Raw genomic sequence first — 22,339 nt, 5'->3', positions numbered from 1 at the left:
CTCCCCAGTGTAACCTCAAAGGTATAACGTGATATTCCGCGAAAGGTAAAAACAAAAATCTCTACATACAGCGAGATTTAATGCAACCAGCATCCATTGTGATCAGGCAAGTCACCGAAGACGAGGAGAACAATATCAACCTATATGGAAAAGGTGAATACGGTCTCACTCTTACTAATGTCTATGAAACCAGGGTACACTTACAACCCACAAAATACCGCCAAGGCCTGCAGTCAAGAATTTGATTCTGTGGGACAAGAAAAACTCAGTTAAGATCGCGCATAAAATGTGCCTCCACTAGTCGTCAAATAGGACTTGGAAAAATAACTTACATGCCAATAAAGACATAGCCCAAGTACAAACGATCGATCTAAACAACCCAATGGTAAGTAAATACAACCAGCGCCATATTGCCTGCATTAATCACTACATACGCCAAGTGGGCCCAAGAAGATGGAAAGCATCAAGGCAATGAAAGAGCTTCTGTCAGAACGGCAGACGGCGTTGACATCATCGCCGTGATGAGGGTCAAGAGTGTCAGGCAAGAAGCTGTAGTGAAGACTGATGACAATAGTAGCAGTGATGGCTAAAACAACGACCCATGCGGCAATAGCACTCTTGCGGTGACGAGGATGCAAGATCTTGTTCTTCAAGTTAACCAAGCAAGAATGTGACTCTTGGGAAGCAGGTTGTTGAGCTTCTTCAGCATCGTGAGTAGGAACAGCACCGTAGTCAGCCATGTTGGTAAAGGGGTGAGAAACGAAAGGGGGGAAAAGTTCAACCAGCCAATTTTATAAGTTCTGAGAAAAAAAAAAAGGCTAATGGTGTGACATGGTCAGGACAAAATTTTGTACCTGAGCTATTCTATCACTCACTATACGCGGCATGGCTGACGATGAAGCTGACTAGCTGAAAGCAAGACATGATTTTAAAAAGTGTCGAGGATGTGTATTATGAATTAATAGATAATGAATGTCTCTGTGTTGTCTCTATGTATTTCTTTCGCGTCGACGCTCAACGTACACTTTCGCTCCTACATGCAAGAAAAGGAAAGTGTCAGTTTCTGCTCCACATTTGTGCCTCGTCAAAAGTATGCCGAGTGGCGGTATACGGATTTTTTATTTTTTATAAAACTTTTTTTTTAAAACAGTGCAGCACCATTCACCGACGGATAATATCTATTTCATCCTCATTGGATTTTTGCTGACAATATGAATGGTATATCTCTTTAGTGTTAACCATAGTATTTGTACTCAAATAGACTATATTGAAGGACAGGGGTAAACTTGTTCACGTTTCAGAAGCTTATCTCCTATTGAATCTTTCAGAGGCGAAAAATTGAATATCGAACTTATTATAAACGAGTGTGGAGTGGTACAAAGCGACCAGTACAATATCCGCCATCGCGAACATTATACCGCTAAGCCTGCATAGATCCATAACCAAGACGAGAATGCGCCCACGGACATCCCATAACTATGTTTGAACAGGTATAGCGATCACTGTAAAGGTTTTGTTACATTGTGGCATCAAAGGCATACCAATTTTTTGCTACATGTAGCTGGCTTACCAAATCAAAGGGGCACGCTATTAGTGGAAAGGCCGTTGCAATCATCCTAAGCCCCAAAATATCAAAAAGACAACAGTTCTCGGTTGATCAAAGGCATCGTTCAATGCCGTCTGTGTGAATTACGTGCTTCGCTTTGTCCCCTTCCACTTAATACGGCAATCATGGTTCAGCATTGGTGGTTCCTGAAGATGTTTGATTTTCAGGGGGGGGGGGATACTCGGTGGAACATTTCTTTAAAGACATTTAAACGATGGAATATTTAAACCATCTTCATATCTATTGTTAAAACTCACAAAATGCTTTCAATTTCACATGGATGGCTACTTTGAGTTGACTCAGCAACCACAATTGGATTTTTCGGTTAGGGCTTGGTGGCACTTCTTCGCAAAATTCCCACTGAAAACGAAATGGACAAAGTCGAAACTATCGAGAGCTGGTATACTACTAGTGATAACAACCAGCTGTTTACCCGTACCTGGAAGGCTGTTGGCAATGTCAAAGCTAAATTAGTGTAAGTGAATTCCGTCGTCAGCAGCTGTGAGATGCAGCGCATGTCGAGTTTTATTTTTTTTGGCCATGAACTCATCTCGACATTAGAGTTGTACATGGATTCGGAGAACACTGTGGACGATATGATGAACTGTTGAAGAATTTCGCCGCTCAGGGTATCGAGAGTTATTCATGGGATCAACGAGGTTTCGGTGAGACAGCCAAGAAAGCAAATACGCAAGGCAACGCTCAGGGGTAAGTGCCTGCAGTCCTGTGCATGACATGATCGCCAAGACAGAAAAAGCGGTCTAATTTATGAATGACGATGGATAGTTGGGATACCGTCCTTGGCGATGTGGATGATGCTATTTTGCGAAACAAAGAAGATGGTATTCCATTGTTTCTTATGGGTCACAGTATGGTAGGTCGATCATCATCGTATTTAGACAACACATTCAAACAAAAAATCTAAATGTTGCAAACTCCTACCCCTGGATCCACCATTCTAGGGCGGCGGGATTATACTTTCTTACCTGACACAAGGCGATCGATATGAAGGCGCTGCCAAGCTGACAGCTGCTATTGCTTCCGCACCATTGATCCAGCTGACCAACCCTCCACCGGCACCTGTTTTCTTTGCATTGCGCTATATTGCTGCGGCTGTCGTTCCTAACTTCAAGTATTCCGTTGGCATCGATCCATCTGGTATTTCTCGAGATCCAGCGCAAGTAGAAAAGTACAAGAACGATCCTCTGGTCAACGACGCAGCCACGTTTGCTACCCGTAAGTGTACTTAATGTTAACATACAAACATACGCGCAAAAATAATAACGGTAAATTTTTAATTTCTTTTCTTTGCCGTTAAATATGATTTGCAGTCAAGGATATGCTGGTCAACGGAGAGTTACTGCTGAAGACGTCTGCCAAGATCACTACTCCGATTTTAGTCGCACACGGCACCGCAGACCCCATTAACAAGTTCGCAGCCTCCAAGGTCATGTTCGAGCACATCAGCTCGTCAGACAAGAATTTGCTTGGCTTTGATGATTGCTATCACGAGTGTAAGGGGCCACCTTTTTTTTTTTATACGTTCTTTGTTTTTTCTTAAGCCTGAGATTATCGCAAATGGAACTGACTTTTAACATTTTTCAGTACACCACGAAGTTAAAGATGTCAAGGAGAAGGTTACTAAGGATTATATTGATTGGATTGAAGCACATCTTTAAGCCCAAGCATACTGAAATAAAGATATATTTGTTCGATAATGTCTGAATTGGGAAGGCGTGGCGATGAAGTCAGACCGCTATGACGTGTGGGAGAACGAAGCGGCTGGGCTGGACGGGCGAAACCAGAGAGGAACGCAGGCATATTGTAATTCCAATCGCCGCGACTGGATTTCTTTTTTTAAAACGCTTGGTTTTCCGTTTCATCTTGCTCTTCATCTCTTTTCTCATCTCTCATCTACAATGGAGGACGAAGTTGCTGCTGTAAGTTTATCAAGTTTTTCAAAATCCTTAACCTGCTTAGCCTAACCAACGTATGTCTTTCTGCATTGTAATAGCTCGTTATTGATAATGGTTCCGGTATGTGCAAGGCCGGTTTTGCTGGTGATGATGCCCCTCGTGCCGTAAGTACCTTATTCTGGGTGTTGTTAAAGTCAGGGCGACCTTGCTTACCGGAATATCATATAGGTCTTCCCATCAATTGTCGGACGTCCTCGCCATCAAGGTGTTATGGTCGGTATGGGACAAAAGGACTCATACGTTGGTGATGAGGCTCAGTCCAAGCGTGGTATCTTGACTTTGCGTTACCCTATTGAGCACGGTATTGTCACCAACTGGGACGATATGGAGAAGATCTGGCATCACACTTTCTACAACGAACTTCGTGTCGCCCCTGAGGAACACCCAGTCTTGCTCACTGAGGCTCCTCTTAACCCCAAGTCTAACCGCGAGAAGATGACTCAAATCATGTTTGAGACCTTCAACTCTCCCGCTTTCTACGTCTCTATCCAAGCCGTCTTGTCCCTTTATGCCTCTGGTCGTACCACTGGTATTGTTCTTGACTCTGGTGATGGTGTTTCCCACACTGTCCCTATCTACGAAGGTTACTCCCTTCCCCACGCTATTCTTCGTCTTGATCTTGCTGGTCGTGACTTGACTGATTACCTCATGCGCATTCTCGCTGAACGTGGACACGCCTTCACCACCACTGCCGAACGTGAAATCGTTCGTGATATTAAGGAGAAGCTCTGCTATGTTGCTCTTGACTTTGAGCAAGAAATGCAAACTGCTGCTCAATCCTCCGCTTTGGAGAAGTCTTATGAACTTCCTGACGGTCAAGTCATTACCGTCGGCAACGAGAGGTATGTACATACTCAGATCGATGACACCTGGTGATGTGGTGGTGCCCAATTTTTTTTTAACGACCGATATTATTACCTTTGTTCAGATTCCGCGCTCCTGAAGCTCTCTTCCAACCTTCTCTCATTGGTCTTGAATCCGCTGGTATTCATGAGACTACCTACAACTCCATCATGAAGTGCGATCTTGATATTCGTAAGGATTTGTATTCTAACATTGTCATGTCTGGTGGTACTACCATGTACCCCGGTATCGCCGACCGTATGCAAAAGGAAATCACCGCCTTGGCACCAAGCTCCATGAAGATCAAGATTGTTGCTCCTCCGGAGCGCAAGTACTCCGTCTGGATTGGTGGTTCTATTCTTGCTTCTCTCTCCACCTTCCAACAGATGTGGGTCAGCAAACAGGTCAGTTTAACGTTTTGGTCATGCTTCCATTGTTACAATGCCATACTGACATTTCTCTCATTCTTATAGGAATATGACGAATCTGGTCCCTCCATTGTGCACCGCAAGTGCTTCTAAACTATTTACCCTCTTTCAAAATTGTAACATGATTTGTATTTTGTATTTTTCCTTTCTGTTTCTACTTTTGGTTGAAATTGGAAGAAATTGAATGGGATTGAAAACACAAAAAAATGACCCTTTACTACTGTGGTGGATGACTATGTTGGGTGAAGCCAGAGCTTCTTTTCATGGCATTGTGAAATCTTTCAGTGATCCTTGTTATTCAGATGCTTGGGGTATATTTTCATCCACTCTGTTATTCGCAGGCTGGTATTTGCCTTTTTGGTAAATGACCAATGGTTGCAAGATACCGCTTTTGCAATCTAAGGCGTGTTGCCAGGTACGAGCTCGGGCAAACAAGTTTGCGTATGCCACAGAGATAAATTTCTTGCAGCCGCACTTGCCTGGCAGTTTTGTATCAGCTACTATGCCTTCGACAATCGCTGGTGCGCAGTATGTTTGCTCGGTTACACCTCTGTTGTCGTAATATTACTTGATTTGTATGACGCTACTTCCTATTACTGCCAAACTCTCATTTTTGTACTCTTGGATGACCACCAAAACCATGTTAATGACGTACGTAAGAGAAACGATAATATTCGCATCTTTATTGTGGGCGAGGTTGAGGTATCCGTACGATAAATAGTCAAAAGAAAAAAAAAATACAAAATTTGCCGAGTAGTATATCATTACTCAATTTACAAGGGAATAATTCCGAACAACTTTCTCATTGGAGGCTGTCTGGGAGGTTCTGTATGTGCGGTTGTACTGGATACTGAGTGTGTGTCAAGTTCGGGTTGAGCTGACGTTCGAGAACCTTGACCACTCGCTGATTTTGCGGTAGCTTGAGACTTAACGCCGGATTGTGCAGCGGATGCCGCAGCGATTGAACGACTGGTCGCCGAAGGTGCAATTGAGTGGTGGCTAGTGTGATGACTGGTGTGATGGCTTGAGTGATGGCTGGTATGGTGACTTCCACTGCCGTTGCCAGATCGGCTGTGTGCAGAGGGTACGACTAGTACTTCGCCAGAACCAGAACCAGAACCAGATACCGATCGAGATCCAGTGTGGCGACTGCCAGGAGCTGAAGGCACAGGTAGCATTGTTCCTCGTGCTGACCGAGTGTTAGTAGGTGCAACACTGTGCCTAGAGGCTGTTCCTGCTAAGATAGGAATGATATTCGATGCACCAGAGAGTAAACCGCCAGATAGTATACCACCAGAATGGCGACTTGGAGATATGATTGATCTCGGCCCCTCTATCGTTGGGACACTATGTCTGGAGGGAGATATCACAGTGTGGTGAGTGGAAGGTGCAATGGATTCAACCACAGATCGTGGGCCTGATGCGACAACAACGGGAGTATGGTGGCTGGTGTGATGGCTACTGCCTTTCACTAGTGCAGCACCGGATGCTATGGCACTTGCATTCTCTCGAATTACGGAAAGAGGAGCGGAATGATGGCTGTGAGAGCTGTGATGGCTAGGGAGAACAATGACTTCTTCTGTGTGATGTGATGTGGGAGCTTTTTCCACGATAACAGCTGAATGATGGGAAGATGGAACTTTTTCAACAATCACTTCCGTTGGTGCCACAGCGCTTCCAGCGGAAGTGACTTTTTCCACAATGACGGTTTCTGCTTTGGCGGGTACGACGTTAACTCCAAAGGAACGGTGCATTGCTATGATATTCCAGTAGTATTGCCAGCCAAATGAAAGCAGTGTTAGCACAATGACCATGGCAAGCATCACATAGATTCCAGTATTGATGCGATAAGTGATAAAATGGCATCCATTGTGATCCATAATCAGGCGCGCCGCATTGACAAATCCTGCATGCACAAAGAGGTCGAGACCAAATATGAACATATAGGCTCCTGAGAATGATAGTGAAAAGAGAATCACATATCGTTCAGCCATATATATGGAGGCACTGAAGAGGAACACCATGCCAATTATAAAGCATATTCGGGCAATGTTCTATGCGTCGGGGTGGCGGTAAGGATTAATACAACGCAGAAATTAACAAAAAGAGAAAAAGCCTGAACCTCACATTTTCAATGACTAGATTTTCTTTCCATGACATTATGAATATCGACAACAGGAATCCACACAAACCTTGAAATGAGGCATCATGTTAAGCGTTAGTGGGTCATTGTTTGTGGGGTTGCCCATTTAGTACATGCCGATGGACCTGGATTTTCGATAAAATAAGAAAACACCTACCACCAATCAGATAAATGCCAATGAACCAAAAAAACATGAAGAGCACAGCACCCAGAAGGCCGAGACCGACAATAACTGTTATATAAACAATTTCTCGGTGTGGATATCCGCCTGCTGGTTCTCCGTTGGTAAGACCGATCCAGGTTATGATACCTGCATATGCTATCAATATAGAGTTTCGATGGTCCAAGGATGAAAATAAAAAGAGGAGCCATAAATAACGTACCAAATACCGTAAAGCCGACAATAGCGAGGGTTCCTCGAAAGATACGGAACCCAAACGACATTAGGTGTAAACCGATTAACATCAGCAGACCACCCATTACACCCAATGCAGGAGTAATGCCGTATCCGTAAGTATCTGGTGGATAGATGAACGGATCAATAATCAAGTCGAACGCTAGATTTTTTCATCACGATGCTCGCTTACGATATAGATAATCGCTCCAGGACCACGTATTTGGGTTCTGGCTAGCGCATGTTGCTGGCTGATAAGTTGGCGTTGGTGCTTCCCATGTTGCTTCGGTTCCCGTGCTTGTTGTTGTTGGGGATGTTTGTGTCGGTGTTGGAGAGCAACTAGATGTTGTAGCCCAGTTACCCGATAGCGGTACAAGTGTGTCGTTTGTGCTGACAACTACACCTCTCTTATTATTGCTGTTACAAGTCTGCGCCCATAGTTGATTGCCACTGGCATCTGGTGAGGCACCAGTGCCAACTATAAGGACGAGAACACTGATCAGCACCAAATACCATGAATACTTCATGATGCAAAGATGATAAGCCGACCAAAGTGTTGCGAGAGAGAACGATTAATAGTGGAAGGAGAGGAAGAAATATTCTAGATGGTTTGCACTGCCAGATAAATATATTTTGCACCTCTACGTCCGCACCTATTCTGACCCATTGTTTTGATCGCTTTCCAAATTTAGCAAACCACAGCTCGCACTGTAAACGCTTGACCAAGTCCACCGACTGATCCGTATCTATTGGAAACAAAAATGGAATATGAAGGTTACTAGGGTTTTGGCGTAAAAAAATGAAAGAGAGATACTAGTTGCCTTGTGAATTTTGAAAGTCGTAGTATAAACTTGTTACCATGCATCAAAAAATTTTGCGGGTGCCATGTTCGCGCCCGAAAGCTTTGATGCCTGAAAAAATTCCTTTCAGCTTGTGGCCACCCAAAATCACCAAAAGAAAAAAAAAACAAGGACGTTGAACGCTAGCCCCGAACCTAGCGACCCGGTTTTTGTAAAATCATGTTTACAAAAGCTATTTACAACACTGTTGGTATTTGAAGGCGAAAGTTGTTTTTAGATTATGGGCACGGTGACGAGCAATGTTGTTGGAAAATAATGATCGAAAAATTTATAATATGTCTGTACAATTGAAACTTCTCCCTTGTGAACTTAAGCAATTTTCGTATAATCGATAATGGTACTAGTAACCCATCGTCGGTGACAGTATGCAGATCCGGAAACTCCTTTACCTCTGGGTCTTTTGCCGAGTAGGGAAAAAGTTTGGCGATGCAATTTTCCAAAAGTCTGTATTCTTTCAATATCAAGAAGATCCTGGTAGCGAAAGTACCTCTCTTACGTTACACTTTGGGCAAGTGAGGTCACCATGGTGGAATACAGCTCAGCAACACCAATATGATCATAGGTAAGAACAAGCCGTATTATGGCCATGAATTCACTGAGATAGTATTTGATTACTTATCTCGCACTAAAATTGATGCGAAATCCGTCCATTAGGCTCAAACTGCAGACGTCTGGATTTGACAAGCCCAATGCTGACCGGAGCGAAAATCTGTAGCGTGCCACAATGCACGCTGCTGAAGTTCTAAACGCGGTTACTTAGTTATAAAGAGCTCCGTGTAAAACATATTTAAGTTATGGATTCATGTAAGGTTGGAAGGGTGTAAAAATGAAAAATGCGCGCGTCTTGCCCCAGTTTTCATCGCTGTAAGGGTGAGAAAACCTATGGTCAAATTTTTTGTCCAGCGTGGTTCCCAAAAAAAAAAAATGTGACAAGTGGAGTTTCGCTCAACTCTTGCCTCTCATCTCGATAGTATGGCAGATGCGACTTCCACCGAAAAGTCGTATCGCGTCAAGCTATACCAACTAGGCGAGAATAGTAACTGGGAAGACAAAGGAACTGGTTACTGTACATACATTCAGGTGATCTATCTACGAGCACGATCAATTCCTCATCGATTATAATCTAATCGCAAATCTAGAATGACCTCCAAGCCGAGTTTCTTGTCAAATCAGAAACAGACGAATCCATTTTATTGCAATCAAGGATTGAAAAGAACCGGTTGTATCAAAAGCAGCAAGGTAGACCATCTTTACTGCCAAATTTGACCGTACGATTTCGTGTTGCTAACCCATCTTATCTATGCGCGTAGAAACATTGATCGTTTGGACCGAGGACAATGACGTTGATCTAGCATTGAGTTTCCAAGAAGCAGACGGATGTGCAGCATTATGGTAAATCTCTTGATCATCTTACTTTCCAATCGTCTTGGGGTTTGACCATTCTATATTGCAGGGACCATATTTGCGACGTTCAGCGTGACCATTCACTAGCCGGCCAAGGTATTGAGCTTAGCCTGTAGTGCCACAAGCACTCCCTCTAACTTTTGCTAGTGCCACAATTTGAATTGACTCTATTTGTCCTCAGATATTCACGGTAGCCCCCAACCCTTCATGGCCACCAGTGTCGTTTCCTTACCGCCACCTGAGATGTCTAATCTCAACAAGATAGAGGCTATAATAAAGGATTGTGTCACATTAGATCAGAAGGAGAGGCTATCATCCTTCATCATCATGGAGGTAAGCTAATATGCACCATTGTCTAACACAACATCACCACACTAACCAGAAGTTTTTTTTTTACTTCAGAATTATATTGATAGCCTTCTTCCTGTCTTTGAGACGTGCGAAGATCTAGAAGATTTAGATGGATTGCACGTTTTACACAATATAATGCGAAGCATAAGTAAGTAAAATGTTTATATCAGCTGTGTTGGCAGACCCTTGTTCAATGCATTAACACTGTAACAGTTTTATTGAACGACAACAACATTATTGAACATGTCATCAAGGACGAAATCATCCTTGGTGTTGTTGGTATATTGGAATGTACGTTATCTTGATATTCTTGGTGTATGCACGAGATGGAGATCACCGATAATTAATTCTTTTATGCTTTGGTAGATGACCCTCAGTTCCCAAAACTCAAGGCCAACCATCGAGAATTTTTAGCCGACAACTCGAAGTTCAAGCAGGTAAACATCCAGCCTTTTGCTTTTGAGCATGAATACCATATTGTTAACTCACATTCACCACAGGTTGTGCCCATTCGAGACAAATCTGTCGAGTCTAAGATTCACCAGACTTTTCGACTACAATATCTCAAGGATGTTATACTAGCACGTGTTTTCGATGATCCGACCTTTTCTATCATCAACTCCATGATATTCTTCAATCATGTTGATATCGTGACTCACTTGCAAAATGACTCCGAATTCTTGAATTCTCTGTTTAACATCTTGGCTGATGCTAGGGCTTCGCTAGAGAAGAAAAGAGAGGTTGTTCTCTTCGTGCAGGAGTTTTGTTCTATTGCCAAAAATTTACAAATGGCGAGCCGAGCAGAAGTGTACAAGTAAGCATTGAAGGGCTTGCCAGTACTTTAATTTATTGCTACTTTGACTAAACCATTTTTTTTATTAGCTCACTATGCAACCATGGGTTGTTCCAGATATTTGAATACTCTTTGACAGACTCTGATGTCAAAGTAAGGCTTGCCGGGGCCGAGATATTGGAGTCCGTTCTTGAACATGACTCTGACCTTGTGCGATCCTTTATTGTCGACCAAAGCAAACGAGACCCAAAGGAATCATCAACATCTTTGATAGAGGTCATCATCGACCAGTTCACTAAAGACAGCGATGAAGGTATTAAGATGCAGTATGCTGAAGTTATGCGAGCGTTGCTGGACACGAATGCTGGCATTGGTGAAAGCGTCATGGCTGAAATAAGTAGGGTAAGTTGCTGGTAGTTCATGGGTATCGCACCAGTCTAGCGTGATGAAATACTTAAGCGTGGTTTATCTGTCGCCAGGATTCGGATGCTGGACAATTTTTGGTGCTGTTTTATGACAAGTACATGGTCCAATATGTGAAAGCCATACTTGACATTGAAACCAAACCAATCACTCTCAAAGGTATGTTTAGCGTTTTAAAATTATTGCCGGATATCAATACTAATATACATCGTCCTCCATTAGGCGACATTGAAGAGTTGGTTCTTTCCCGTAGTGAAGCCGAGACCTGTCTGCATATTTGTGATATGTTGTGCTTTGCCATTCGACAGCATGGCATACGAAGCAAATATTTTATGCTTTCATCGCCTTGCTTTAGCAAAGTTGCCCAGCTACTGCGATGTAAGCAACAACACGTCAAAGCAGGTGAGTAAGAGGTCTTTTTCAACAAGGCACATTAATGCGGGTATTTCTAACATCCTGACCATTATAGCGGCTATCAGGGTATTCCGAGCATGCGTAGGCACGAAGGATGATTTTTATTTACGAAATTTAATCAAGAATCACGTCTTTGAACCCATTGTGCGAACTCTCTTAAATACACAAGGTCGTGACAACCTGTTAAATTCCTCCATCCTTGAGCTTTTCGACTTCATTCGAAAAGAAAACCTCAAACTATTGGTATCCCACATTGTGACTCAATTTGGTGATAGTCTTGATAAATTGGACTACTCTACTGTCTTTGCACAATTACGAACAAAACACGAACAAAATACAGATCCTGACCCGCCATCAGAGGAGACTGCTAAAGCAGCCGCAAGGTAAGCATTTGGACGTTTGTCGTTGCTCTCCTGAGCTATATTAATCAATCTCATTTTGTCAGTACTGCAACTGTGAGACATGAAGGATGGGGTTCGGAGACCGTTGATGATCAGGAAGAGGAGTACTTTAATACGTCAGATGAAGAAGCTGGTGAAAAATCGACAGAACCAAAAGCTCTGGTTGAATACGATGATGATGAAGAAGAAGAAGAAGAAGAAGAGAAAGAAGAACCATCTGAAGAGCCACAGCCGTCAACCGAATCTGAAGACGATTCATCATCTCTATCCGATGAAAAGAGTAAAGATGACGTTGAAGAGGATGAAAAAAGTCAAGAGGATGTTGAAGAGGAAGTCGAGAAAGCAAAGGAGGCAAATGATACTGTGGACGAAGCAACTAAAGAGGAGCGACCGCCACCGCCACCTCCTAAACGCCAGCATTCTGATGAAGATGACGATGGTGATTTACTTGCGGCCAGAGCCACTCGACGTGCTGCAGCAGCAGCTCTCAATTCCAAAAAGCAAAAGTTTAGATGAAATGGCTATCCCCTCCTTCTGTTTCTATATACCTTTTTGAGTCATGTCCTCCTTACTATCTCTCCCTCTCTCTCTCTCTCCACAATACTGTTCTCTAGTCAATACAATTTGTATAAAGCCTTTCTTTTTATATCCTATCCTATCCTCATCTCCAATAGTCTAGGGAGTGTATTGAAGCTGAGTTCACCAAAGAGCTGGGGTCAGGACCTGCTGCGAAGGATTCGTGTGTATTGACATTTAAACCCAACTTTCTGACAAGGAGCCACAGGCTTTATCATTTTTATATATATATTTTTTACGTGATTTACATATTGTACGTGCTGTCAACAGACGGAGCAATCATACGAAAAACATTATTTGGTATCTGCTGCAAAAAAGTTGAGGTCGCCTAGATATGCTTCTATGCTTTTCAATTCTGCATTTGATAATAGAATTAAAAACGTGTTTACCCATAAAATCAAGGAAACGAATCTGTGACCATGCAAACCACATACCTAATTCGCAACATATCCGTTCAAAGTGTGGCATAAATTCCCGCCTTGGAACATACAAGTTGAATTCGAGATCAGCAAACACGGCGAACTCGTGCTCCAGAATTTCCTCAGAGTCGATATCTAACTCGTCGTCAATTGCCTATTGAAAAACCCCAGAGAAAAGCAAAAGTTAATTTGATATGAAGAGATGAACATAGTACAGTTTGGGAATTTGCATACATCAAGCAGGGGCTGGAGCCTGGATCCTTTCGGTTCGTTCACTTTAACGGCCAGGAAAAGACAACAGCCAGCAATGAGCTTTCTGTTCTTTTTGGTGATGATATTCTGATAAGGAACGGAACAAGAATATTGATGAGTATATCAGGGGATGCAAAATTTCCTTGCAAACTATATGTATAGGCGCGCCAAGGCTTCGATTGTTTACCTTGACGACAAGCTTTTCGAAGTAGACATATGCGTGGGCAACACTAGACACTTCTAAATCAAGTTCCTTGCCAACCTCGAGCAGATGCAATTTGATCGCCCTGATCTTACTCAAGGTTATCTCTACTGGTATTTCCGGGTGCTCAGATCGGAACATTTCGTTCAACTCTCGTTTTACATCCGCTGGACGAAGCTGCGTGCTTGTTCCCTTAAGAATGTGACGGCTCATGAATAACACTTCGAAATCAGTATACATGCTTAATTAGAAATAACGTACATGCGACGAACCGCCAGGTTTGATGCGGTCTGGAGAATACAGTTCGTTCTCCAGAAAGTAGGGATCATATGCAGACGGTAACAATTGCTCTTGAACAATTTCTTCGGGTCTGGCAAAAGAAAGAGCTGGCTTTTAGCAAACAATCAACCGCTACTGAAGAGTCAGTTTAAAGTTTGGCCAATAAACTTACTGTAATGATCCACATGGATCCAGAAAATGGCCAAACGACTGTGCAGGTCTCCGTCGTTGATGATCGTGATTTGCAATTTGTTGTTGACTGTATACATAGAGAGGAGTATGAGGACAGCCGTTTTAGAGTGTATTAAACCCCACACCCTTCTCAAAACATGTTTACTTACACATATCCAGTATTTGACGTAGCTTCACCTCTCCGCTTGATGGCTGATTGGCGAATTTTGTCACTGTAGTATCTAAAGGCTGAGAGGATGCCCAATCCAGTATGTTGCTACGGGATCGATGAGTATTACATAGTCAACGAATGACCGATCTTCTTTAGACCTACCTCACGCTCTACGTGCTTCTTTTTTATCTTTTCTGAAGCGATGGGTTTTGAGTTGTCTTCTCTAGTCAATTTGTGGTGATGACCATCATTGTCTTCAAAGTTGTCACTTTTCATCCGCCGACCATATGGCCCTCCATAATTGTGGTTGATGAATGCCTCTGGTCGACTCTCAAGTTGCTTGCTTAACAGGCTAGTGGCGTTTGTTTCGCTGGCTGTTAACACCGCGGAAGCTGGACCTGACAGTTGTCCACTCCGTGAAAGAGCGGTATCATCAATATCGCCGTCCGACAAAGAGCTATCCACCGAATGCAATGACTTGCTCCCTAATAGCGTTTTGCGAAGGTTAGTTACCAAGTAAGAAGCGGTGTTGACGAATTGTAGATACTTTCCTCCGTTTGCTGATTGACCAGCATCTCTCAAACGAAGGTCCAAAGGGGATTCCGACCAATCTTCTTGTACACCTGGAGAGGATTGTTTCCGTAATAAAGTGTCCATGTTTTCCCGTCGACTGGTGTCGACCTTCAAATCAGGACCTCGTTTTGCCGCATGTGTCGAATTCAGACTAGAATGACCGTCAAAAGATGTTCCGATAGCGTTACCCGAACGTTCACTGATCTGAGAAGTATTGGCTTCCAGAGGTCTTGAGTTTGCGAAATTTTTAGACTTTGGGTCTGATAATGCGTCAGTGCTGTCACTGAGATCGTTCCGTACTTGAGATCGATCCACTTCGCTTCCCAAGGCGATATTGGACAAAAACGTAAAGGCTGCTTGTCGTGCGGTCTCCCTCCTGGAGGTGCGATGTGCCGTGCTCATTGAACAGTCTTTTTTATTATTACTATATTCTTTTCCGCCAATATGAAACAAGGTGGTGGAAAGGTTGAATTTGAGACAGTCGACAACCAGGAAAAGCCCTATCGCTGGGCTACAGAGCGATGGCCATTTTGTTGAAGCTCTACGAGTCATGTGATCAAGGCGTTTTTGTGCCGTTGCTCATCTCCGATATTGGTCCCAATACTTTCTTGGTGACAAGCTACAGAAGAGGTGTCTCTTGAAAGATGAAAACATTTGTGAGCCCAGGCAATGCTATTTGCTGTTCAGTTGTATCCGTTGCTGGTATTATCTTTTTGGTGAGTTTCTGATTTCTGCACACTGGCTCACCGTTGGTACAGCAGCAGCTATATGACAATGGAGTCAACAGCACACAATTGGAAAATGTAGAGACCGAATACTAACACTGTCTTTTTTTCACGTTATTACCACCTCTACAGACGATACTTGGAGTCTTGTTTGATAAGGAGGTAGAGGCACTGACTGAATCGGTCAATGATCCTGACGATCCGCATGCCGTTGCTCAAGCTTGCTTCACCGCTGCTATCGTCTATGGATGCTTTTTGGCGTTCTGTGGATGCCAGGTATATATAACCTTCAACATTTGTTGCCTGTCAACTCCTTATTTATTCACAACCTTTTATCACCTTTAGGCTCTTGTACACAAGTATAACGCACGCAACCAAATCCAGCTCTAAACTTCATATTTAGAGGCATCAATGAGCTTTAGAACAATGCCTTTTTTTCAATGTTTCGGTTCGAAATCATAATACCTTTGCCGCCCCCTTCTTATTAAAACTTCTTTCTTTATCTGCTTCACTTGAAAATGACATGGCTGTCCGCGTTGTTAATTTTAACGGTCGAAGTGCAAACGATCCCGTCTGGAATAAGCCGGAATTTTCACGGAGTGGGAGCAGGATATTTATTGATTCAAAAGGAGTGCGTCCCACCGTTTGCCAAAAGTACCATTGTTATTCTGTTCCATATGGGACAGGCACAAAACGAATTAAGATAGCACACGAGCTATATGCATTATTAACTTAAAAGCATGCGCTTCATCATGTCGTATAAAGCTCTAACGTGGTCACTTCTTTTCATTTTATGATATACAATATACATCGCATCGTGCAAGGAGAAAACAACATAATATAAACTACTCAGAGGTGGAAATAATAGGTCTTTTTCATGGTACAAACAATTTATGCCCTTCAAAAATTTGTCTAAGTGAGCCGTATGCATAAGGAAAACAAAACGTCGTGCTATTAAAATTGGGTGGTGTAGAATCGTATAGTAAGAACTCTTGTTACAAATTTCTACAGTCTATGAAGACGATGATAAAAGGAAGTAGATACAAAAAGCGCTCAATGGCGCTTGTTATTCTGACTTCTTAGAAAGAGCAGGTGGAGAGATCTCTTTAAGAGCGTTCAACATCAACTCGCGAACATCCGTGGTGAGTTTATCCACAGCACCATGACTGTCCTTCAAGCCTTCAGTAGAAATTGGATCAAGAACTAAAGAGGGCAAGGCAGTATTATCAGCATCATATTTCTCGAGTAAAAAGTGTATCGTCACAAACATACCTCTGATTGGCACAACACCGGAATTGAATCTCTTGGCCTTGGAGTCGTACAAGTGATTGTAATTGGCAATCACGATGGGCACGATGGGTACACCAGCTTGAACAGCCATATGAAAGGCTCCCTTCTTGAATGGCAGCATATTGATTTCCCGAGGATGTCCACGGGTACCCTCAGGGAAGATCCATACACTAGTATCCTTCTTGTGAATATCCTCTGCTGCCTTCTTAGCCGAAGCAACGGCACTATCTCGGTTGGATCTATCCAAGAAAATAGCCTTGCTCAAAGTCACTAGAAAAACCACATGAGAAAGAAAACGTTTAACGTCTCATCTGATCTACGGGTACATGTCAGGTCGAAACATGTGCATCGAACTTACTGTACCATCCAAGTATGGGATAATATTTGATGGACTTCTTGGCTACAACAGATGTTGATTTGGGGAACACTCTTGCCATTAATAACACGTCTATGCTGGATTGGTGGTTGCAAATGTAAACGGCAGGACCGCCTGTTTCAAGGTTGGCTTCGTTTTCAACAACAGCAGAGACGGCAGTGAAATAACCAGCGCAATAATAGTACAATCGAGCAACAGTCCAATTGATGAGTTTGCGTTGACCAAACAATGGCAAGATTAGCGATGCAGCCATTCCATATGCTGCAATGATTAGCAGCCATGTAATGGCAGCGGCAGAGCGATAATAGAAACCGCCTCGCTTTCTATACAATGCTGCAGCAGCTGCAATCATCAGTATTTGAACACTCCAAGGTAAATATGCCAGTGTGCTTGATGGAGTAACTGATGCTTTCAAGTTGTGAGTGATGAGATGTAATGTTGAATTGACAAATGTGCTTGTAAAGTACGTACTTTGTTTTGAATCAGACATTTTGCCACAGAGGTAAAAAAAAGTCAAGCTTTGACTCCTGCCTTTTTATCCCCCGCCCTTCAGCATGAACATGTGAAATATTGATATCCAACCACGGGCCCAGCTTCTGGGGTGCCTTGCAAATCATCAACTGCCATGCCGTCACAAGCTTTACCTGATGAAAATAAGCATTTTTTGGGTTGCTCAAATAACATTGATTGTGATGGTACATTTCGGCGGTTGTGCCATGAACACGGTCGGCCATGGCTGACAGCAAGGTTGAGTACAACTGATGTCGGTTTTGAGACTACAATTGCTTCATGGAGCAGTTGACTCTAACATAGCTTCTACACTCTTTCTCAATAGAAAAACTTCATATATTCAACTTTGTATTCTCTTTTTCGAAAAATGATTCTTTCACAAACAACATTAATCTGACAGTTTGCTTCATGGGTCAGCATTGATGAAAAAGCCGGCGAGTACAAATTTCGATGACGCTGCAACAATTTTGGGATTTTGGGTGACCTTGCCCGCGCTGTGAATTTTCTTTCTCCGCATTCACTGACGACATAACGTTCAACTTGGCACTGGAGCTATCTACCGTCCTTGCACAATGATTTTGCTAGATTACCATAACGTTATCTTACATGATACCCTTTCAGCACGCTTCGAAAGGTAAGAAAACTGTTATTGATCACATGGAGAGGACAAGCCGTTTTGCATAGAGCGCAGCATCATTCTCCATCTTGGACCCCGTACTAATTGCGAGCCGCCTACAGCGAAAAGCCAGAAGCTTTGGACATGACCATAGTCGACTTTGATGGTGTCTTATATCACTTATCAACACCTACCTCCAAGACTAATATTCAAATATCTTTCAAGTGGCGCTGTTTCCCCGAGCTCATCAACTACGGTGCAAACGACATCCTTCAACGCGAGTATGGCACCATGCTCGTCACTCCACCCCAACAAGGCTTTGATGTCACTCTCAATGTCGACCTCACAAGCTTGCCTCAAGAAGCAGGTAGGAATGATCAAGCGACTAGTGTGAGTATGGGATACTGTACCTTAACCGTTCTTTGATTTGGCAGAGGCGCGAGAGGAGTTGATTCGAAAAGTGTCTCTCTTAAAACGAAACATCATGGCTGCGCCATTTGAACGTGCATTCAAAGAGCAGGAACAGTTTGAAGATGAAAAGCAGGCAAATCCCAACCCAGAATTAATGGCTGTCCATTATCGTGAAGACGAAGCTATTTATGTCAAGGCAAATCAAGACAGAGTTACTGTAATTTTCAGCACCAGATTCAAGGATGAAACCGACAGAGTGTTTGGAAAAGTGTTTTTGCAGGTAGGAGCACCGTAATGATCCCGTTTTTAGATGGTTCTTTGGTTAAGATTATGCGCTGCAGGAATTTGTCGACGCTAGAAAGCGCCAAGATCTTCAGAATGCTCCTCCGGTGCTCTTCAGTACTCGTGAGCCTCCATTGGAACTTCGACATCTCAACCTGCAAGATAGCGAAGAGATGAGTTATATCACTTTTGGTATGTCAATATGTAATTGCTACAGAGGATAGTGAATATTTCGACATAGCTATTAACAACTTTCGGCACACGCAGTTTTGTTCCCAAGACACTTTGCAGCACTCGATGTTCGTGAGGAGACTATCTCTCGTATTCAAATCTTCCGCGACTATTTACATTACCACATCAAATGTGCAAAGGCATATATGCACACACGTATGAGAGCTCGCGTACGGGACTTCCTCAAGGTATTGAACCGCGCGAAACCTGAGAATATCAATGTTGAAAAGAAAACGGCGACGTAAGTCTTTATCTGAATCATTCTACTTATTGCTTCTCTCTCATTTGTTAACCTACGAACACCTTCAAATATACAGCGGCAGGACTTTCCGCCGAACCTAGGTATGATGGTTGCGGAAAACAGTGAATATGGCCATCTATCATATAAGTTTGGTATGGTGTGATTCAATAAATTGCTCAATACGATCCTATTTTTGCCTGCAAAATGACTGGAGCTCTGTAGACAATTGAGCATATATCACTTTTTTGTCTGAGACGCTCATGGGCGGCGCGCCGTCCAATGTGTCATGATGGATTTGATTGTTAATAATATGCTGTCATTTGCCTTTGTTTATTTTATGGGAAATCACAATATACACCTCCATCATCACCTTGTCTACAAACTGTACCATTATCGCAGGTTTGAACGATCCATTGTTCTGTAGCGCACCAATACCAAACTGGCGATACTCCTTCATCAACGCATGATTGAAATCCCGAGTTCTCCTGAGTGCAGGCAAAGGTTGGAGTCGGAATGTCTGTGCCAGTCGTCGTTGGTCCGGGTTCGGTAGTGCTGCTTGGTTGCTCCGTAGTCGATGAAGAGCTTGATTCAGTTGTTGTAGTTGTTGTAGTTGTTGTAGTTGTTGTAGTTGATTCAGTTGTGGTAGTTGACTCGGTTGTTGTAGTTGATTCCGTAGTTGATTCCGTTGTACTGGGAGTGGGCGTGAAACTGGGAACAAATGTTGATAAATCCGTGGGAGAAAGGCCTACAGTATCAAGATAAACTACTTTTCAATACCAAACATGCATACGTAGTCAAAGAGATACTAGTTTTATACCTGTTTTAGTGGACGAACAATGCTTGTGTTTTTTCTTTTCGTCATCGTCATCTGAACCATGCCTATTGAGCCAATAGCTTGAGAAAATTGTGTGGAAAGTCTTTTTCAATGAATTCTGAACGGCTGTAGCACTTACTTTGACTTGCAGTGACGCTTATTTTTATGGCCGTGTTCATCATCACTCTCACAATCATCGTCATGATGCCAGTCTTTGTCGTCTTCATAGCATTCATCTTCTTCGTCATTTTTCTCTTTCCAAAGTTTCATCTTTCCTTCCATAGCCGGAGTTTCCATTTTATGCACTTGTGCTGAAGAGCCGATCACGGCAACATTGGGCTGCTGGCCATTGTGTACGTCAGCAGCATGTACTACAGCAAAATTCAGCTTCCAGACCAAAGAAAGTACGATAACGCTTGCAAAGAGACGCATTGATGTTGAGATTATTGGCAGTTCAACTGTTTAAAATCTATTCTTCTACATTTGAAGCCATCAAATTTATGTAAACTGTGTCAACTACAACTTTTTAAAAAATTTAATTTGTGCCTTTCTGCAATTAAAACAAATTGGTAAATCAGGTAGAGCGAGCTCCTAAAAAATCGATACCCTCGCAATGACATCGACGTCAAAAAAATTATTGTTTTTCGCGATTATTTTTTTAATTAGTCCTTTGTACACCAGTGCATGGATTGATGCTCACACCATTTGACACCCAACGTAGCCTATAATTATCTCCATATCAAGTCAAATGGTAATCAAGCCAAGGGGCTGAGATGCAAATTGCTGACTCGTAACGATTTGAACCGACCAAAATCCTCTAAACGTACAGTTATCACGGATTTCAAGATAACTTGTAAAATGAAAACTGATCAAAGTGCTGATCAAAAGAGCATCAACATCATTGGTACCCTATAACTTCCTAGACGGATGTAGGTCGAATTTTTCTAATTTTCAATATGAAAGTTTGGAGGTAGAACTTAAAGAATGTTGGCACTAATATTTTAGCTCCTAATAAAAACAGTAGACCTCTGGACCGCTGGAAATTAACCGTTTATGCATTAAGATATACCAAGTATGTCAACGTAAAGTACCTTCAGCCCCAAGTTTTTATAAAGGAATATCATTACAAGAGCTTTGGGATGCACATAATCTTATCACGTAATGGTTTTCTCTTCAAAACTTATCGTTTAAACACTGTCAGTTTCGTCACAGATAGGTGCTATTATCAAATTCATTGTCATCAATTCATTAATGTTTATATTTCAAAATGACATCTAACGCTGTTCATATTACCATTTTTTCATTCTCATCTCTCGGCAATGTAGTAAAGAGTTGTACCGATAATGTCCTGATTTAATATAGGTGATTTAAAATGAATACTGGAGGCTAGCTGCTTCATCCAGTTTTTATTTTTTCCACAAGAACGTAACTAGCTATATCTAAAGCCTTTAGCACAAGTAACTGGTCCACCGATTGAAAGATATAGCTTGCATAGCACCTATTTCGTCATAGCCTTTATTTCCGTGGCTCATCATTGCTTAGTATGGCAGATATAGGTTTGCTGAGTAGTCTGTAATGTAATGGTAAAATCTCATCATTTGGAACTAGCGGTTTTGACGACAATCTAAATCCAGGGTAAATAAAATGGTATTATGTCTCTCTAATAGTCTGCCGAACGATGAGTGTTGAATATAAGCTGATTTGAATTTGATTTTGCTCTAGGGTTGATGGGGTTTTGTCCCATCATATATTGAAACTTCGCCAGACAAGCACCTATGCATGAGCATAACAACATGGAAATCGTTGAAAATTCTTTGTGGAAGGTGACAACATGATCTTGTGCCATACTGATAATGCCGCTTCTACAGAATTCAACATGTCACCGGTGGAGACTTTGATGGAAAAGGTATTTCAGCCTAATGGTCACAGAAGAAGAAAAAGGGAATTTGATGACGATGCTCTGATCCACTGAGAGTTTTGATGGATAGCGATCTGTTAAGGTACCGCCACGAGAACTATCAGCAAAGCCAGTAGTTGTAGCTAAACTCTTCATGGAATGGGTACGTGCACGAAAAACCGAGTATTATACAGACGATGCACTTCGCATCAAATTTTCAATTATTAGCACGTGATCGGGCAGGGCAAAACTGCAAAACGACGGCC

General features: G+C 42.5%; 10 protein-coding genes across 10 annotated transcripts; 5 read left to right on the top strand and 5 right to left on the bottom strand.

Annotated features, from left to right (window-relative positions):
* Positions 1–69: 69 nt before the first annotated feature.
* Positions 70–947, bottom strand: K450DRAFT_222706 (uncharacterized protein). The gene is made up of 4 exons (XM_051585945.1): positions 435–947; positions 333–370; positions 205–247; positions 70–140 (listed from the first exon to the last, which is right to left on the bottom strand). Exons 1-4 carry the CDS (start codon positions 738–740, stop codon positions 78–80), a joined length of 450 nt encoding a protein of 149 aa, XP_051448255.1. The 5' UTR covers positions 741–947; the 3' UTR covers positions 70–77.
* Positions 948–1,772: 825 nt separating this feature from the next.
* Positions 1,773–3,326, top strand: K450DRAFT_222701 (uncharacterized protein). Its single transcript, XM_051585944.1, has 6 exons — positions 1,773–2,081; positions 2,168–2,314; positions 2,393–2,480; positions 2,569–2,842; positions 2,938–3,120; positions 3,212–3,326. The coding sequence occupies exons 1-6, from the start codon at positions 1,978–1,980 to the stop codon at positions 3,283–3,285; spliced, it is 870 nt and encodes a 289-aa protein (XP_051448254.1). The 5' UTR covers positions 1,773–1,977; the 3' UTR covers positions 3,286–3,326.
* A 192-nt stretch (positions 3,327–3,518) lies between these two features.
* On the top strand, positions 3,519–4,946 carry K450DRAFT_222698 (actin; the record flags this gene model as incomplete). Its single annotated transcript, XM_051585943.1, has 5 exons — positions 3,519–3,546; positions 3,621–3,686; positions 3,751–4,424; positions 4,511–4,829; positions 4,899–4,946. Exons 1-5 carry the CDS (start codon positions 3,526–3,528, stop codon positions 4,944–4,946), a joined length of 1,128 nt encoding a protein of 375 aa, XP_051448253.1. The 5' UTR covers positions 3,519–3,525.
* Positions 4,947–5,263: 317 nt separating this feature from the next.
* K450DRAFT_297055 (uncharacterized protein) lies at positions 5,264–7,988 on the bottom strand. The gene is made up of 5 exons (XM_051593655.1): positions 7,584–7,988; positions 7,380–7,514; positions 7,154–7,306; positions 6,981–7,045; positions 5,264–6,907 (listed from the first exon to the last, which is right to left on the bottom strand). The coding sequence occupies exons 1-5, from the start codon at positions 7,915–7,917 to the stop codon at positions 5,627–5,629; spliced, it is 1,968 nt and encodes a 655-aa protein (XP_051448252.1). The 5' UTR covers positions 7,918–7,988; the 3' UTR covers positions 5,264–5,626.
* A 1,215-nt stretch (positions 7,989–9,203) lies between these two features.
* K450DRAFT_222684 (uncharacterized protein) lies at positions 9,204–12,782 on the top strand. The gene is made up of 14 exons (XM_051585942.1): positions 9,204–9,330; positions 9,390–9,489; positions 9,561–9,642; positions 9,704–9,750; positions 9,836–9,987; positions 10,057–10,153; positions 10,219–10,296; positions 10,372–10,442; positions 10,506–10,819; positions 10,888–11,200; positions 11,278–11,380; positions 11,444–11,623; positions 11,691–12,018; positions 12,081–12,782. The coding sequence occupies exons 1-14, from the start codon at positions 9,223–9,225 to the stop codon at positions 12,550–12,552; spliced, it is 2,445 nt and encodes an 814-aa protein (XP_051448251.1). The 5' UTR covers positions 9,204–9,222; the 3' UTR covers positions 12,553–12,782.
* Positions 12,783–12,784: 2 nt separating this feature from the next.
* On the bottom strand, positions 12,785–15,171 carry K450DRAFT_222682 (uncharacterized protein). The gene is made up of 9 exons (XM_051585941.1): positions 14,655–15,171; positions 14,270–14,588; positions 14,106–14,212; positions 13,937–14,023; positions 13,747–13,855; positions 13,471–13,677; positions 13,266–13,370; positions 13,047–13,185; positions 12,785–12,967 (listed from the first exon to the last, which is right to left on the bottom strand). The coding sequence occupies exons 1-9, from the start codon at positions 15,080–15,082 to the stop codon at positions 12,906–12,908; spliced, it is 1,563 nt and encodes a 520-aa protein (XP_051448250.1). The 5' UTR covers positions 15,083–15,171; the 3' UTR covers positions 12,785–12,905.
* A 153-nt stretch (positions 15,172–15,324) lies between these two features.
* On the top strand, positions 15,325–15,795 carry K450DRAFT_268342 (uncharacterized protein; the record flags this gene model as incomplete). Its single annotated transcript, XM_051592875.1, has 3 exons — positions 15,325–15,396; positions 15,538–15,681; positions 15,751–15,795. 3 exons carry the CDS (start codon positions 15,325–15,327, stop codon positions 15,793–15,795), a joined length of 261 nt encoding a protein of 86 aa, XP_051448249.1.
* Positions 15,796–16,306: 511 nt separating this feature from the next.
* Positions 16,307–17,594, bottom strand: K450DRAFT_222671 (uncharacterized protein). The gene is made up of 4 exons (XM_051585940.1): positions 17,543–17,594; positions 17,054–17,479; positions 16,678–16,974; positions 16,307–16,608 (listed from the first exon to the last, which is right to left on the bottom strand). Exons 1-4 carry the CDS (start codon positions 17,559–17,561, stop codon positions 16,472–16,474), a joined length of 879 nt encoding a protein of 292 aa, XP_051448248.1. The 5' UTR covers positions 17,562–17,594; the 3' UTR covers positions 16,307–16,471.
* A 508-nt stretch (positions 17,595–18,102) lies between these two features.
* K450DRAFT_222667 (uncharacterized protein) lies at positions 18,103–19,618 on the top strand. Its single transcript, XM_051585939.1, has 6 exons — positions 18,103–18,215; positions 18,320–18,564; positions 18,632–18,888; positions 18,950–19,082; positions 19,158–19,362; positions 19,439–19,618. The coding sequence occupies exons 1-6, from the start codon at positions 18,154–18,156 to the stop codon at positions 19,461–19,463; spliced, it is 927 nt and encodes a 308-aa protein (XP_051448247.1). The 5' UTR covers positions 18,103–18,153; the 3' UTR covers positions 19,464–19,618.
* Positions 19,619–19,680: 62 nt separating this feature from the next.
* On the bottom strand, positions 19,681–20,608 carry K450DRAFT_297049 (uncharacterized protein; the record flags this gene model as incomplete). The annotated part of the gene is made up of 3 exons (XM_051593654.1): positions 19,681–20,107; positions 20,180–20,241; positions 20,316–20,608. The coding sequence occupies 3 exons, from the start codon at positions 20,606–20,608 to the stop codon at positions 19,698–19,700; spliced, it is 765 nt and encodes a 254-aa protein (XP_051448246.1). The 3' UTR covers positions 19,681–19,697.
* Positions 20,609–22,339: the final 1,731 nt, after the last annotated feature.

Source organism: Umbelopsis ramanniana (genome assembly GCF_025399195.1).
Source record: "Umbelopsis ramanniana AG unplaced genomic scaffold K450scaffold_5, whole genome shotgun sequence".
Lineage (NCBI taxonomy): Eukaryota > Fungi > Mucoromycota > Umbelopsidomycetes > Umbelopsidales > Umbelopsidaceae > Umbelopsis > Umbelopsis ramanniana.
Note: the sequence above shows the minus strand (reverse complement) of the source record. Positions and strands in the feature narration are given on the sequence as shown.

Coding starts and splice junctions, on each gene's coding strand:
- K450DRAFT_222682 (XM_051585941.1), bottom strand. CDS start 15,082: ATGAGCACGGCACATCGCACCTCCAGGAGGGAGACCGCACGACAAGCA. Junction 14,589..14,654: donor CAATCAGCAAACGGAGGAAA/GTATCTACAATT, acceptor GCTATTAGGGAG/CAAGTCATTGCATTCGGTGG. Junction 14,213..14,269: donor AGAAGCACGTAGAGCGTGAG/GTAGGTCTAAAG, acceptor TCGATCCCGTAG/CAACATACTGGATTGGGCAT.
- K450DRAFT_222706 (XM_051585945.1), bottom strand. CDS start 740: ATGGCTGACTACGGTGCTGTTCCTACTCACGATGCTGAAGAAGCTCAA. Junction 371..434: donor TCTTCTTGGGCCCACTTGGC/GTATGTAGTGAT, acceptor TGGGTTGTTTAG/ATCGATCGTTTGTACTTGGG. Junction 248..332: donor GGCTATGTCTTTATTGGCAT/GTAAGTTATTTT, acceptor CTTGTCCCACAG/AATCAAATTCTTGACTGCAG.
- K450DRAFT_222701 (XM_051585944.1), top strand. CDS start 1,978: ATGGACAAAGTCGAAACTATCGAGAGCTGGTATACTACTAGTGATAAC. Junction 2,481..2,568: donor TTCTTATGGGTCACAGTATG/GTAGGTCGATCA, acceptor CCACCATTCTAG/GGCGGCGGGATTATACTTTC. Junction 3,121..3,211: donor TGATGATTGCTATCACGAGT/GTAAGGGGCCAC, acceptor AACATTTTTCAG/TACACCACGAAGTTAAAGAT.
- K450DRAFT_297055 (XM_051593655.1), bottom strand. CDS start 7,917: ATGAAGTATTCATGGTATTTGGTGCTGATCAGTGTTCTCGTCCTTATA. Junction 7,307..7,379: donor TGTCGGCTTTACGGTATTTG/GTACGTTATTTA, acceptor TAGCATATGCAG/GTATCATAACCTGGATCGGT. Junction 6,908..6,980: donor AAAATCTAGTCATTGAAAAT/GTGAGGTTCAGG, acceptor CCCGACGCATAG/AACATTGCCCGAATATGCTT.
- K450DRAFT_222671 (XM_051585940.1), bottom strand. Junction 16,975..17,053: donor TCCCATACTTGGATGGTACA/GTAAGTTCGATG, acceptor TTTCTCATGTGG/TTTTTCTAGTGACTTTGAGC. Junction 16,609..16,677: donor CGGTGTTGTGCCAATCAGAG/GTATGTTTGTGA, acceptor TGCCCTCTTTAG/TTCTTGATCCAATTTCTACT.
- K450DRAFT_222667 (XM_051585939.1), top strand. CDS start 18,154: ATGATTTTGCTAGATTACCATAACGTTATCTTACATGATACCCTTTCA. Junction 18,216..18,319: donor CTTTCAGCACGCTTCGAAAG/GTAAGAAAACTG, acceptor AGCCGCCTACAG/CGAAAAGCCAGAAGCTTTGG. Junction 19,083..19,157: donor GATGAGTTATATCACTTTTG/GTATGTCAATAT, acceptor CGGCACACGCAG/TTTTGTTCCCAAGACACTTT.
- K450DRAFT_222684 (XM_051585942.1), top strand. CDS start 9,223: ATGGCAGATGCGACTTCCACCGAAAAGTCGTATCGCGTCAAGCTATAC. Junction 10,443..10,505: donor ACAACTCGAAGTTCAAGCAG/GTAAACATCCAG, acceptor CATTCACCACAG/GTTGTGCCCATTCGAGACAA. Junction 11,201..11,277: donor TCATGGCTGAAATAAGTAGG/GTAAGTTGCTGG, acceptor ATCTGTCGCCAG/GATTCGGATGCTGGACAATT.